Consider the following 11712-nt stretch of genomic DNA (forward strand, 5'->3'; position numbering starts at 1 on the left):
TCGCCGAGTTGTAGAATATCGCTCAACGTAGATGGACGGATGGATGGATGGATATATAGGAGAATGGCTATTCTCATCTTTTGTACTCTTTTCCTTAGTGATTTCCCGATTGAAAGTCATACACCGTACCTTCGCTATCGCTCTTGACGATATCACTTAGCCTTCAGTCAGTCCAAGGCCACAACGCTCATCCTGAGGTTGTTCTCTTCGGATTCTCGTCGTTCTCGTCATTCTCGCTGAGTATCTCGTCCATCTCGTCATTATAGTTGACGCCTTTGGCGAATATCACTCAACCTTGTCTCCGCGGTGTGATAGGGCTTCATTGACTGAAGCCTCTGTTGATCATCGTGACACTGTGCAGCATACGACTGCTCCTTGTCCTCAGCAATTGCATTCATTGGATGACCAATTGGCTATGGTAAAAGCTGCAGGGATTGAACTGAAGATAGCGAAGAGAAGCGATGACACAGAGAGCAAGCACAAGAGGGAAACGGGTGTGTAATTTTCATCATTCTTTCATTCGTCCATTCCACCTGGATTGTAAGTGGGAGCAAAACTGCTAAAGCAATTACTTTTGATTCACAGCTACCGAGACCCAAAACAGACACAGAAAGAGGCAATCATACAAAGGAGCAGTGAGTTGCTGTCTCTAGCCGGGTCTGGACCTCAAATTTAGCCTGTATTTGTTGGTCTGATGGTTTGTGAATGTCTTACTGAGAGCATATCCTGCCTGACAGCCCGAAAGCACTTTGCCAGAAGACATTGCTTACAGACTCCGAGGAAAGCTGTCCCACAGAAGACAAAATGAAATGAGAGATGCACACAGAGCAAAGGAGGGGAACGAGTTAGATGAAGCAGAAGAAGCTTCTGGGCATGCTGCAGCTTCCGGCAAAAGTTTTTCAGCAACTGCTATTGCCAGCCAAGGTTCACAGTTCACCACAGGCACACACCAAATCTGGCCTGCCAGCAGCATGCCTGACACCATGAGTGGATTTGGAACATCTGGACCAAGTTCTGAGCAGGATCCATTCCAGCGATATGGGTATGGGTCGATGGCAGGCACAAACCAAGCACCCACTCAAGGAAGTCAAAACAGCTCAGGGGGTGATTTGAGGAATAGACACTGGGAGACTGTGTTGTGATGATGGTATGGAATGATGTCACAGAGGAGGTCAGCTTGTTGAGAAGCTTTCCATCTTGTTTGTCGACAACTGTGCCATTATGGAATCTGTGTCGTTGATTGTTCTGTAGATGCACTTGCGTTCCTATTGCAAAGCTCATATTTGTGTTAGTGATCTCAATGCAACCAAGTTTAGGACACTCGAAACCAAGTTGCTATGTGGGGTGTTATACAAGCTTGGTCAGATCACTTGCCTGTTCATAGCACAGTGTGCGTTTTTATGTGTTTGTATACTGAAGTTTGAGCTGAAAGTAAGCTAATGCTGCAGCTTGGTGCCCCTATATAAACATGTCTGCCACAGCACTCATGACCTATCACTCTATCTACCTGCCAATACCCAACCATGACCGTCACTACGACACATATCATTCAACTCCCCCTCTCTTCACTTCAACATTTAGTGATCATGTTTGGAGGTGTGTTGTAAAGTGGCAAAGTGGAATCAGATTACATAGCATATTGGCAGTCTCATTGACTGACACTCGTTATGTTACACTACATTACTCTTCATATTCCTCCTGCCATTTGCACAATCCTCATGCAAATACACCCTCCTCTTCACACAACTCCCCTTTCTCTGCTCTACATACTGTTTCTCATCTATCTCCTCCTTAGTAATTCGTTCATGACATTGTTTGTGGACGCAGTATGGCGGGAAGATCCGTTTGTAAGAGAAATATCCTCGTCGATTTAGGTAGAGAGCAAGGAGGAAGAACGACATCAGACCAAGAATGATGATTCCAATGACGACATCTATGCATCAGATGTGCAAGGTCAGGTATGACGCAAGCTGAGACAGAGGAATAGGGCGATACTTACATACACCATAGTGAGTTGATGAGGAGACCGAAGAGGAAGACTCAGACATATCGAGTGGCTTTTGTATCAACGGTACAAATTTGCGGCTTGCACCTGTCTTAGATGATAGTTACAAATGACTTACGGACACTCCGCCTTTATACTGCTCAACTATGTCAACTTGTTCCTACTAGACACATGGGTGTGGTGTCAAAGGAATAATATGAAAGGACCAGTAGTCCACACAGGGGAGGTGAAGACAATGGAATGTTACATTGTGCTGCGTTGTACTACGCCAGCCTGAGTCAACCAGTCACAATTGACTGCGTCTCTACTGGCTGATTTAGGGGGTGAAAGGTGTCGCAACTGTCCCTTGATCACAACTCAGGCTCTGGACGCAGCGGTCCTGGCGGCCGATGCGACCGTATACATCACATAGTAGCACTTTTGCAACAAACAAAAAGAAGGCGTGGACCACAGGCATTTTGTGGATTGGGGCGATGGTCACACCACAAGAGTAAAATGGGATGGACCATTGCGTTGGGCGATGACTATGCTCGTCAAAAGGACAGAATGATTGCTAGTTCTGCATGAATCCCGTCAACACTGTGTTACTCATGTTGTAACAACAATTGTGTCTATCAATTTACGCCATACTCTTCTGCTTCTGCCCCAAGGGAGCTTGACAGTTCACGTCCCCCTCCTCATGCCTCCATTTCGTCCTCCCTAATAAACTCCCAGGCGGGATCCTCACTTTGTTTTCATTCTTTGCCAAAACACCAGTACATCGGTCACATGTCCTTGGAATGAAGAAGAGGAGGAAAGGGTAGCGATAATAGATGAATCCGGTGATGAGGGCAAGTAGAGCAAGGAAGCAGAGGACTGCATTTCAATGCAAATCAACGTCAGACTTCTCTGCTACTTTGTGGATGGGAGGATGAAACACTCACATATCAGCATTGTAGGAGTCTGAGTGATACAAGCCCGCTTGTTCAAATTACAAAGTCAGCACTGCAGGTATGATCACTAAATAGTGATTGGCTTGAAGTGCACTGCCAACTCAATTTAAACCGATCTTTTGTTTATGGACAAGTGCTGCTTTCTTCGATCTTCACAAAGATAGCATGTTACCTTTGTTGCTTATCAGCCTCCATTCCTAGGCTGCTGCATCGCTATACATCAGAGGAAGGGATAGCAAAGGAATCTAGGGAGAAAGCATAGTTGAGAGTGAAAGGAGGAAAGGAGACAGGGTCCAAAGGACTCTCACCATGGTTGAGGATCAACTACGGGCTACTGTCCGTTCCAAGTAATGGTGTGTTGACCGACAGTGGTATTCAATCGGTAGTGTCAAGCATTTTGTGCTCAGAATGACATGCATTGACCTTTAGGTAGATAGGTAAGGCCTGTGACGTTCTGAAGCTACAATAGGTATCAATCTCATGCATGGGTATGATGTACAGACACGGCATCACAGGGATCAGTTTGGTTCATAGCTTAATCACTATCTTCGTCCTCCTCTTCATCCCTCCTCTTGCGTGATGACTTTGCAGGAGCAACACGCTCAATCCTGGCAGGTCGTCTTTCTTCTGCCTCTTCGGCCTCCTGTTCATCCTCAACACGCGCCTGTCTCGAGCTTGTTGGATCAGACTTGGACTTCGGCTCAGGTGTTTGTCTATCATTGTGGTCGGCTCTCCTTGTCGACCTGTTATCTTTTGTAGATACAGCTCGTCTGACACTGGCGCCAGTATCCTCTTTGGTACTCTTTGTTCTCCTACTGCCCAACTTGAGATCCCGTCCCATCTCTATATCTCTCTCAGCCCTGTCGTCTTCCTCTTCCTCATCATAATCGACCTCATCATTCTTTGTCATTCCCCTACCTTCCTTGTTCTCCTTGCAGTCTTTACATATCCATCCCTTGCTCTTACCCTTGCCCTTGTTCTTACTTTCCCCGTCCTCGTTTTTGTTGTCGAAATAATCCTTATCAAGCTCATCGGTCTTGGTGATGGCTTTGTGGCATGACACACAACGTTTCTGGTTGAAGGGTGGGAACGAGAGTCGATTTTGCTTGTACAGCCAAACCATGAGGACAAAGAGGATTAGAACGACAACGATTACGACAACTAGTGACATGAATTGAATCGTCAGCGTGACCTCCTGACCATACAGAACAAAACAGTATTATCCGAGGAGATAGTGGTCTGGGCAAGGTCGTACTGGAGGGGTAATACTCACTAATGATCACTTTACCGTGTGCGTCAAAGAACGACTCGACAGTTGTCAAGGTAGATGAACTTGTAGAGGAAGGGGTTGCAGCGGAATCGGATGTGGTGCTGGTCGAACTCGAATCACTACTGGGAGTAGCATCATCACGAGGCAAAAGAGTGAATGGCGCCATCGTGTATGACGGTCGCTAAACGATGACAAGGGTATAATTCCGTCGATGGTCCTGGTGAAAAGATGAACCTGTCGAGATGAACCGCGTTTGAGTCGCTTATAGTAATCAATTGCCCGTTACATATGTAATGTAGTGACGACGGGGCTCGCTCAATTTCGCGTAAAGGTAAGCCGCGTAGTACTGCAAAGGAGCAAACAGGGTGAGAGAAGGATGAAACTTTCAAAGGGGAGTTCACGGACATGAAAGGTAAGTATATCTGCCATCGGTATAGGAGTATCTGCGATCTGCGCGGTAGTCAGAGGAGGAGCAGGATACACGGGCAGCCCCAAGATGCTCCTTAGATCGTCGCTGGGTGCCACATTCAGCTTAGAGGTACCGCACGAACAGTTTCCGTTGGACATTAGGACCTCCACGCTCAGACGCGTCTCCACTATGCGACAACAATTTCAACATTTATTGTTGCCTGTGTGATTTGCTCTACGTCTTAAGATAACCAAGACACACAAGCATGAGGTGCGTAGCGTTTGGTTCTGTCCTCCTACACTTTTCTTCCAGTCCCCCGCCCGCCCAGACACTCGCCTTGTCTACCAACCTCTCAGCAACGTTGCTCGCACCTGCTAATGTCTTCTTCATCTCTCCTGATCTCCTACTTGGATGATTGCCCCCACACAGCGCTCCACCCTCGCCTACACTGTCCGACTCGGCTCTTCTCGACTCTCTCGAAGAGGCAGGCTATGACCTCGCCACGGATCGAGAAAGAAGACTCGAAGCTCTCCAAGCGGAGGTGAGGAAGGTGCAATCCCTCCGAGAAACAGAGTATGGACGGGTGGTGACATACGGCGAGGAGAAGAGTCTGATAGAGAGGATGTCGTGAGTGCCATTCTCGCCAGTCCCACCTCGTAAATGTGGCTACTGACCAAGTTGTGCTCATGCCGTGCTCTTGTTATGCCCATAGGAAAGAGAAATACTGCATAATACACTTCTTTCATCCCGGTTTTGCTAGATGTCGTATAATGGACGACAGATTATCAGTATGTCACCTCGTGGTAAAAGAGAGCGGATGGAAGCTGATCTGCGCCTTGCTCTTTCCGTAGGACTTGGCACCTCAACATCCCCATACACTCTTCCTTCGAGCCGCTGTTGAGAGCGTCCCTTTTCTCGTCACCAAAATGGGTGTGCAAGTGTTGCCTTGCGTATTGTGTTTCGTAGATGGGAAAGCGGTCGATAGGTATGTTCACGTTAACCACCTCAGCTAATTGATTCCTCGCAAAAAGCGAAGACAAGCTGATGATTCTGGGTGAGCAGATTGATAGGATTTGAGGAACTGGGAGATTCGGATCATTTTACGGTGAAGATGTTGGAGTTTAGATTGAAGCAGACTGGTATGTTGTTCCTCTTCATCCCACATTACAACATTAGCGACCCCAAGACATGATCCCCTTCCGGGCCATTCGGTTCATGCTCTAATAACTTGCATGCATGCTGACGGGTCCTTATCAACTTAGGTGTCCTTCCTTCTGGAACGTTATCATTAGCAAATCACATTTCTTCCTCACTTCTTACCAACACAAAACAAGAGTCGGACTCGGACCGATCAGATTCCGACGAGGATGATACAGACAGACGGCGGAGACAGAATGCTAGAGCGGGTGCTGGACAACGGAAGGGTAAAGTTGGGATACGGAATGGACTTGCTGGTCGAGGTAAGGATGAGGATGAGGAGTGGTAGAACGACGAGGGCTGGAAGGTGTGCTACTACATGGAAGCAGTTCGCCATGTCGCAGGTACGACATTGGCGATGATGATGATAGACTTGTACAACATAGTAGCATGGCATGGCATCTACATACTTTATAATTATGGCTCTCTCTTAGCTACTCCACATCACTACCATCGTCATCACTCCCACCTCCGATCTGGATCCCTCCATCGTCTTCCTCGTCCACGATACCCTTCGCTTCCCGTTTCGCCTTATTTCGTGCTTCCATTTTGGCAAGGATCTTGTCGGCCGTGTTGAATATACCAGAGGTGGCGGCTCCACAGGCGTAGCATTTGGGTGATTTTTGGAAACGTTTGGTGGCGCAGCTGAAAGAGCGGCAAATGTTAGTATAAGTCCGGCGAAGGGAGAAAAGTGTTGTCTGAATCAAGGAATAGAGACAGGGTATAATAGGGGGAAGTAAAGAACTCGACTCACTTCATACAGAAGTAATGACCACATTTGGTGACCACCGGCGCTGTGAACGGCTGTCTGCAGATCAAACATGCAAACGGCACTTCTTCCTCCTCATCCTCCTCTTCCACCTGTGCTACGGCTCCTCCATCCAACTTATCCATCTGCCATCCTGCCAAATAATCTCCACGATCATGCAAGAATTTACAGCTATCGCCATACCCACAGAATCCCGTCTCTTTGTAATCCTTGCAAACGTCGGGTTGATAATCGATCAAGGTGATAGTTCGCACGTTTGAAGTCGCTTTGATTGGACCGGTCTTCATTTTCTTATCGAGCATTTCACGAGTCTTGTTTATTGTCGGTAAGTAATTTGAAGCACCTCGATAGATACCATCATCGATATCACCATCCTGTCCATGACGTACAAATGTCAGCTCGGTTTCAGAACCCAAATGAAAGGACGGTTGATGACTCACCTCATTTAACCGTATTTTCTTCTCTTTCAGACCACCATCTTTCTCTTGTCCTTCCAAATCCCAATCACTCGCTCGGGTCGCAAACTCGTCGGCTCGTGTGATCGCTCCCTCATCAGCTTTATAATCCAGATCATCCAATCCACCCTCAGCGTCAAGCTCGGCTCGCCGTCTCTTAGCTGTTCCTTGGACAAGAGGGTTGACAAGCGATTTCTTCTCAGGGCGGATCACAGATGACGATGAAGAGGCAGTGGGGAGATCGTCGGTTATAGGGGAAGGGGAACGTTTTCGAGATTGAACAGGACGTCGGGACGGTCCCTTTTTGAATTGGACAAGTGGGGTGGAGGTGGACGCCATAGCGGGGAACGGATGCACAGGAAGGTCGGGGCTGCCTACGAGCAACAAGACGAAAAGAAGTTACTTGAGGAGAGTGCCCTATTGAGTGGTTTCCAGTAAAACCGTTTGTGGATGGAGATAGGGAAGATAGCAGATGTGTATTGATTAGATCAAGAGCTTTATCTACGTTGAAATAGTTGGACCTAGCATCTCCCACTCCTATCACAACTCTCCCACGATGACTAAGCAACTCCAGTCAACAAGATGCCACTGATTGTTTCGCCGCGTAACGCCGAATCACAGTCCTGCGGTATCTCGATTTTCCGAAAGGGGTAATTTGCCACTCTCTGCACCAAACAGAGGCGAAGTTTTCCTTGAGCCCTCCATAAGTGCCCTTCTTCGTCGCCGTCGTCGTCGTCGCCACTCGTACCGTCGACCTCGACACAAGTACATCTTCCTCATCTACACCGATCTACAGCAGTCTTCTATTCTCACTTTGACTTCTCCCGTTTCCCGCATCGCAAACCAATCTGTGAGTGTTCTTTTGGATTTCCGAAACGTCAAAACACAAATCCTAGGTGGACGCCACACCCTCGGACTTTCGGAAGTTGGATTTATATAAAGAGGGGACAGTGGGAGATACCCACCGTCGTTTATACCTCTTGCTCGCTGCTACACCACAAGTTGTTAATGCCGTTTCCCCGACCATCCTCATCGTCTCCGCCTCTTTCTGTAACGCCGACTGACTTTTGACAATAACAACAACAAGACTAGCCTCCACTTCACTTGACCACCCCCCCTGGTCCACGTCCACGTCCACCAGCAGCGCGTCACACCCACAAGCACAAACACACGATGGATGAACAATCGCTTGCGACGGCACAACAACAACAAGCAGACAACGATGCTCTCGCCAACGCTGTCGCTGCTTCTGCTCGACAATTGGGTCTCGGATCACTCCATTCAGATTCACCAGTAGGAGATCATCACCATGTAGTCCATCATCATCATCAACCACATCATTTCCATCATGCTCTTCAACAACCCGATTTCTCACAGACAAGTCATCATCATCATCAGTTGAAAGATGATGGAACAGTCGATACCGGTGCGGATATAGATGTCAACGTGCATGCGTTGGAGATCCCCACCGTCGATGATGGGCAGGGTGGACATCAGTTGGGTATGGATGGTCAGGGGGAACCAGAGTTGGATCTCAGTCTGGGAGGGATGGGAACACCGGGAGATATGGGCGATATGGGCGATATGGATATGGGTGATATGGACAGACAAGGTTCATACGGCGTCAGACCACCAAGCATTCGTAAAGGTAAGCGATGTTTGTCCAGTCATAAATGGCTTAGATGCTGACATATCGCTTCTCCCTGCGTAGCTTGCGATCTGTGTCATGCTGCCAAACAAGTGAGTAATACCTTCTCTACAACAACCCCAACTGCTGGTACTCATACTGACCGATGCATCCCTTAGAAATGCTCCGGTGACCGACCATCCTGTACTCGATGTGCTCAAGGCGGCTGGAACTGTGTTTACGCCCCTCGACAACGCCGTCGAACAGTACCCAAAGAGCAAAAGATGTCACATAGCGCTCTCGACCCAATGCATCATCACCATGCGATGGCGCATGCATCTCAGAGCCATTCTAGCAAGAAGAGGAAGCTCGGTACCCGAGAAAGTATTGGCGGGTTCGGCTCCGAGGCCATGGACATGAAGATGGCAATGGGCATGGCGATGGACATGGGTTTGACGGGCGAAGAGGAAGGGGAGGAGATGCAAACAATGTCAGATGAGCAAATGGTAAGCTTTTTTTCATACCCTGAGTTACGCATCACAAGCTGACCTTGTTCGCTAGCTTGAGTCCATCGCCATCGATGGCTACCTCGCCGATCTGCCACTGGCTACATTCGTCCACAACCTTCCCTTCACTCCTGCACCTGCCAATGAGACAACGGTTCACTTCAACAATGACGACTTCCCCTCGGCAGGCGACAACCCCTTCCCAAATACCGATATGGACCAGCACACGACTTCCGCTCTGCGAGATGCTATCTTCTCACTTAACGAGTCTGGTGGAGCAGGTGGACACGGTGAAGGTACTGGTGAGGGAGAGCACGGTGGGGATGGTCAAGGCGACGAGCATCAACTGGATCCTCATCTCGCGTTACTCGACTTGTCAAATATGAACAACGACGGGGACAACAACGATGGACAAGGTGGTAACTCGTCAGATCCTACGGCCGGTCTACAACTTCCTGACTTCTCATCACCAGCTACCACCGGATGTAATCATCGACAACTGGTCCCCCACATTCTCTCTCTGCTCACTCAACATGGTTTGGAACCTAAACAAGGATCCAACACTCCTCTCACTCTCGCCGTCTTTGCCCCCGTTGCACGATCATTACGACTATTCCACTCGCTCTCATCCTGTCCCTCATGCAGTACATCACCACAACAGACTCTGCCACAACTCGCTCTTCTTTCCAGAACCACGACGATCCTCACCTATCCTTTCCCACCGATCAACTCGTCTTCCGTCGGCTCTTCAGCCCAAATTACCATTCACGGCGCTAGACTTTCCGGTACGGGATTATCCGAAGCGATTGAACAACATATCGTTGGAGTGGTTTGGGATTCATGGAGAGCGAGCGTTAGAGAAGTCTTCAACGTGCTGGATAAGAAGGCACAGGAGATCATTACGCAGTCTTCAGCAGCGCAAGCAGCAGCCCAAGCGGCGAATGGAGATGGCGGCAACCAAGGGAATGGAGGACTGATGAGTAGTCTGGAAAAGCAGAGAGCGGGTTTGGTATTCCAAGCCGTGTCGAGATTGGTCACGGCCATGGACGAGGTAGAGGGGGGCAACTAGGAGTGGCACTCGGGGAGGGGATGAGGGAGAAACATCGCTCAGTGTGAGACTGGAGTCGAATGAAGAAAAAGTTGTTTTACATAAGGAAGAAGAGCAGTCAAAATGAAAGGATCTGTTGGTATGGTACTCGTAATGTACAGAGGTGAAAGTCAAGTTTGCGAAAATGAAGTATTCGTATTTTATACATATCTGAATAATATGAATCACTTGTTGTTTCTGTCATACAATGAGCTTCTCCGTAATGCAGAGATGCTTGCAGATAGCTAATATGCATGGTGTCACCACACAGGGTGACGATGAGTATGATTAAAGCTTTTTAGCGCTGGAGAACCACCGCGTCAATAAACCAGGATTGAACCTCTTCGTTCTCGTTTTGATTCGTCTCGAATCGATGGTTATGGAACTGAAAATATCTTTGGCTCGACTTACTACGTACGTTTAGTAATCAATCAGCTTTGTCTTTGCCATCAATGCGATACAATGCACCCTGCATGATGAAAATTGTGCGGCAATGGCGGACTCACAATGATATTCACTTCGAAAATGGATATATGCCACTGTCTTCTCGCTTCCTCCTTTCTCAACTCCCATATCTTTCACTCGATCTCCACGTTCATCAACTGACTCCAGAGTGCTCCCGTCTTCCGAGTGCCTGGACGTATCTACCTCCACAGCTCTGATCGCACCGTCTGTGCCTTGTTGCGAGTCCGCTTCTTCCATCTCGTCGGAAGTTACGGACCCGTCGTAAAAATTTGAGCCTAAGCGTCGTGAAGTCTGTGCTATTTGGCTTTCTTCAATCGTCTCTGGTGACTTATCAAATGATCTTCGAATGCGATCAGAGGATGTGAGGTCGAGATCCGATGACGATATGCATAGAATCCTTCGGACGAAGGTGGCAAGGGACCGTGGTGAGATGAGACTGTCTTTGTGGCTCTTCCCGTTTCGAGGAACAGTGTAGATCTGCACCCTTTACCGTGAAATTTAGCATCAGTTCCACAGACTCAGCTGGTTACAGTAACATCGACATCTTGTACGGAGACACTGGACACTATTCGGGCAAGCAGAACTAAGTAACTCACATGGTTATACCATTCTCTTCTCTCTTCCGTCGTTTTGCACTCGTTCGTGAAAGTGGGGGCGGATGCGAGAGAATATACTCGAAATGACCTACTTGGATAGTAGGTGGGAGGTTTGAGAGGTAGAGTGTCGCTTGAAATGGAGAAGAAGTAGATTTGATCTTTGTACTGTGGTCTGGCATGACGATGCGCTTGATTCGATTCGAGGTGATGTCGTGGCTCGAGGGAGGGGTTACTTGCGAGACACCACGTTAATCAGGAAAGTCAGTGAGATGCAAGAGAGGTCGTTACAACTGGAAGTACAGAAAAAGTTGGTTTGACCCTCCTTTGTACCTCACCACAAGAAGCACAATGGATCGTCATCGCAATGTCCTTTCACCAGGAACCCCTTTGGCTA

At 48.2% G+C, this 11712-nt stretch overlaps 5 protein-coding genes across 5 annotated transcripts; 2 read left to right on the forward strand and 3 right to left on the reverse strand.

Annotated features, from left to right (window-relative positions):
- Positions 1–3472: 3472 nt before the first annotated feature.
- CI109_103960 (uncharacterized protein) lies at positions 3473–4373 on the reverse strand (the record flags this gene model as incomplete). Its single annotated transcript, XM_032005310.1, has 2 exons — positions 3473–4098; positions 4211–4373. 2 exons carry the CDS (start codon positions 4371–4373, stop codon positions 3473–3475), a joined length of 789 nt encoding a protein of 262 aa, XP_031860544.1.
- Positions 4374–4881: 508 nt separating this feature from the next.
- Positions 4882–6102, forward strand: CI109_103961 (uncharacterized protein; the record flags this gene model as incomplete). Its single annotated transcript, XM_032005309.1, has 6 exons — positions 4882–4886; positions 5046–5243; positions 5329–5404; positions 5468–5601; positions 5679–5755; positions 5879–6102. 6 exons carry the CDS (start codon positions 4882–4884, stop codon positions 6100–6102), a joined length of 714 nt encoding a protein of 237 aa, XP_031860543.1.
- Positions 6103–6247: 145 nt separating this feature from the next.
- CI109_103962 (uncharacterized protein) lies at positions 6248–7376 on the reverse strand (the record flags this gene model as incomplete). The annotated part of the gene is made up of 3 exons (XM_032005308.1): positions 6248–6458; positions 6568–6956; positions 7023–7376. 3 exons carry the CDS (start codon positions 7374–7376, stop codon positions 6248–6250), a joined length of 954 nt encoding a protein of 317 aa, XP_031860542.1.
- An 834-nt stretch (positions 7377–8210) lies between these two features.
- Positions 8211–10239, forward strand: CI109_103963 (uncharacterized protein; the record flags this gene model as incomplete). Its single annotated transcript, XM_032005307.1, has 4 exons — positions 8211–8685; positions 8749–8777; positions 8844–9170; positions 9226–10239. The coding sequence occupies 4 exons, from the start codon at positions 8211–8213 to the stop codon at positions 10237–10239; spliced, it is 1845 nt and encodes a 614-aa protein (XP_031860541.1).
- A 306-nt stretch (positions 10240–10545) lies between these two features.
- Positions 10546–11497, reverse strand: CI109_103964 (uncharacterized protein; the record flags this gene model as incomplete). Its single annotated transcript, XM_065967407.1, has 3 exons — positions 10546–10667; positions 10764–11206; positions 11319–11497. The coding sequence occupies 3 exons, from the start codon at positions 11495–11497 to the stop codon at positions 10546–10548; spliced, it is 744 nt and encodes a 247-aa protein (XP_065823479.1).
- Positions 11498–11712: the final 215 nt, after the last annotated feature.

This window comes from Kwoniella shandongensis, chromosome 7 (assembly GCF_008629635.2).
Source record: "Kwoniella shandongensis chromosome 7, complete sequence".
Lineage (NCBI taxonomy): Eukaryota > Fungi > Basidiomycota > Tremellomycetes > Tremellales > Cryptococcaceae > Kwoniella > Kwoniella shandongensis.